This window comes from Alligator sinensis, unplaced genomic scaffold, assembly GCF_000455745.1.
Source record: "Alligator sinensis unplaced genomic scaffold, ASM45574v1 scaffold907_1, whole genome shotgun sequence".
Lineage (NCBI taxonomy): Eukaryota > Metazoa > Chordata > Crocodylia > Alligatoridae > Alligator > Alligator sinensis.
This window is the reverse complement of record NW_005841925.1, coordinates 3683255-3683587: the sequence shown is the minus strand read 5'-3', so window position 1 is coordinate 3683587 and position 333 is coordinate 3683255. Positions and strand designations below refer to the sequence as shown.

General features: G+C 46.5%; 1 protein-coding gene across 1 annotated transcript in view; it reads right to left on the bottom strand.

Moving 5' to 3' along the window:
• Positions 1 to 333, bottom strand: part of LOC112549524 — a 34844-nt gene that overhangs the window by 6917 nt on the left and 27594 nt on the right. The window contains 1 exon segment of the mRNA XM_025198552.1: positions 1 to 192. Within this exon segment, the coding sequence (XP_025054337.1) occupies positions 1 to 192 (192 nt within the window).

Below are 333 nucleotides of genomic sequence, written 5' to 3'. Positions count from 1 at the left end.
GAACCTAATGTCAAAGCTGACATTGCCAAATCCTTGATCTGCCGGGCTTGCAAAGGGGCAGTAGGTGCTGCCAGTCTCCTCTTGTTGGTATTTGCAGCTCACTGGGATGGCAAGGGTTTTCTTAAATGCAGGTGCTGACACTCTGTGCTGACTAACTATTCTGTTGGTGAAGGTGAAGAAAGATGGGTTTCCCTGTAGGCAGGAGAAGAGGCAGAAGGGTCAAAGTAATAGGCAAAAAAATGAGTGTTTCAAACACTAAGGGGCACATACTTACCTCTGATACAGGAAGGATTTCTGCAGAAAATACCTAAAGCCCTCCACAGTGCATTCCCT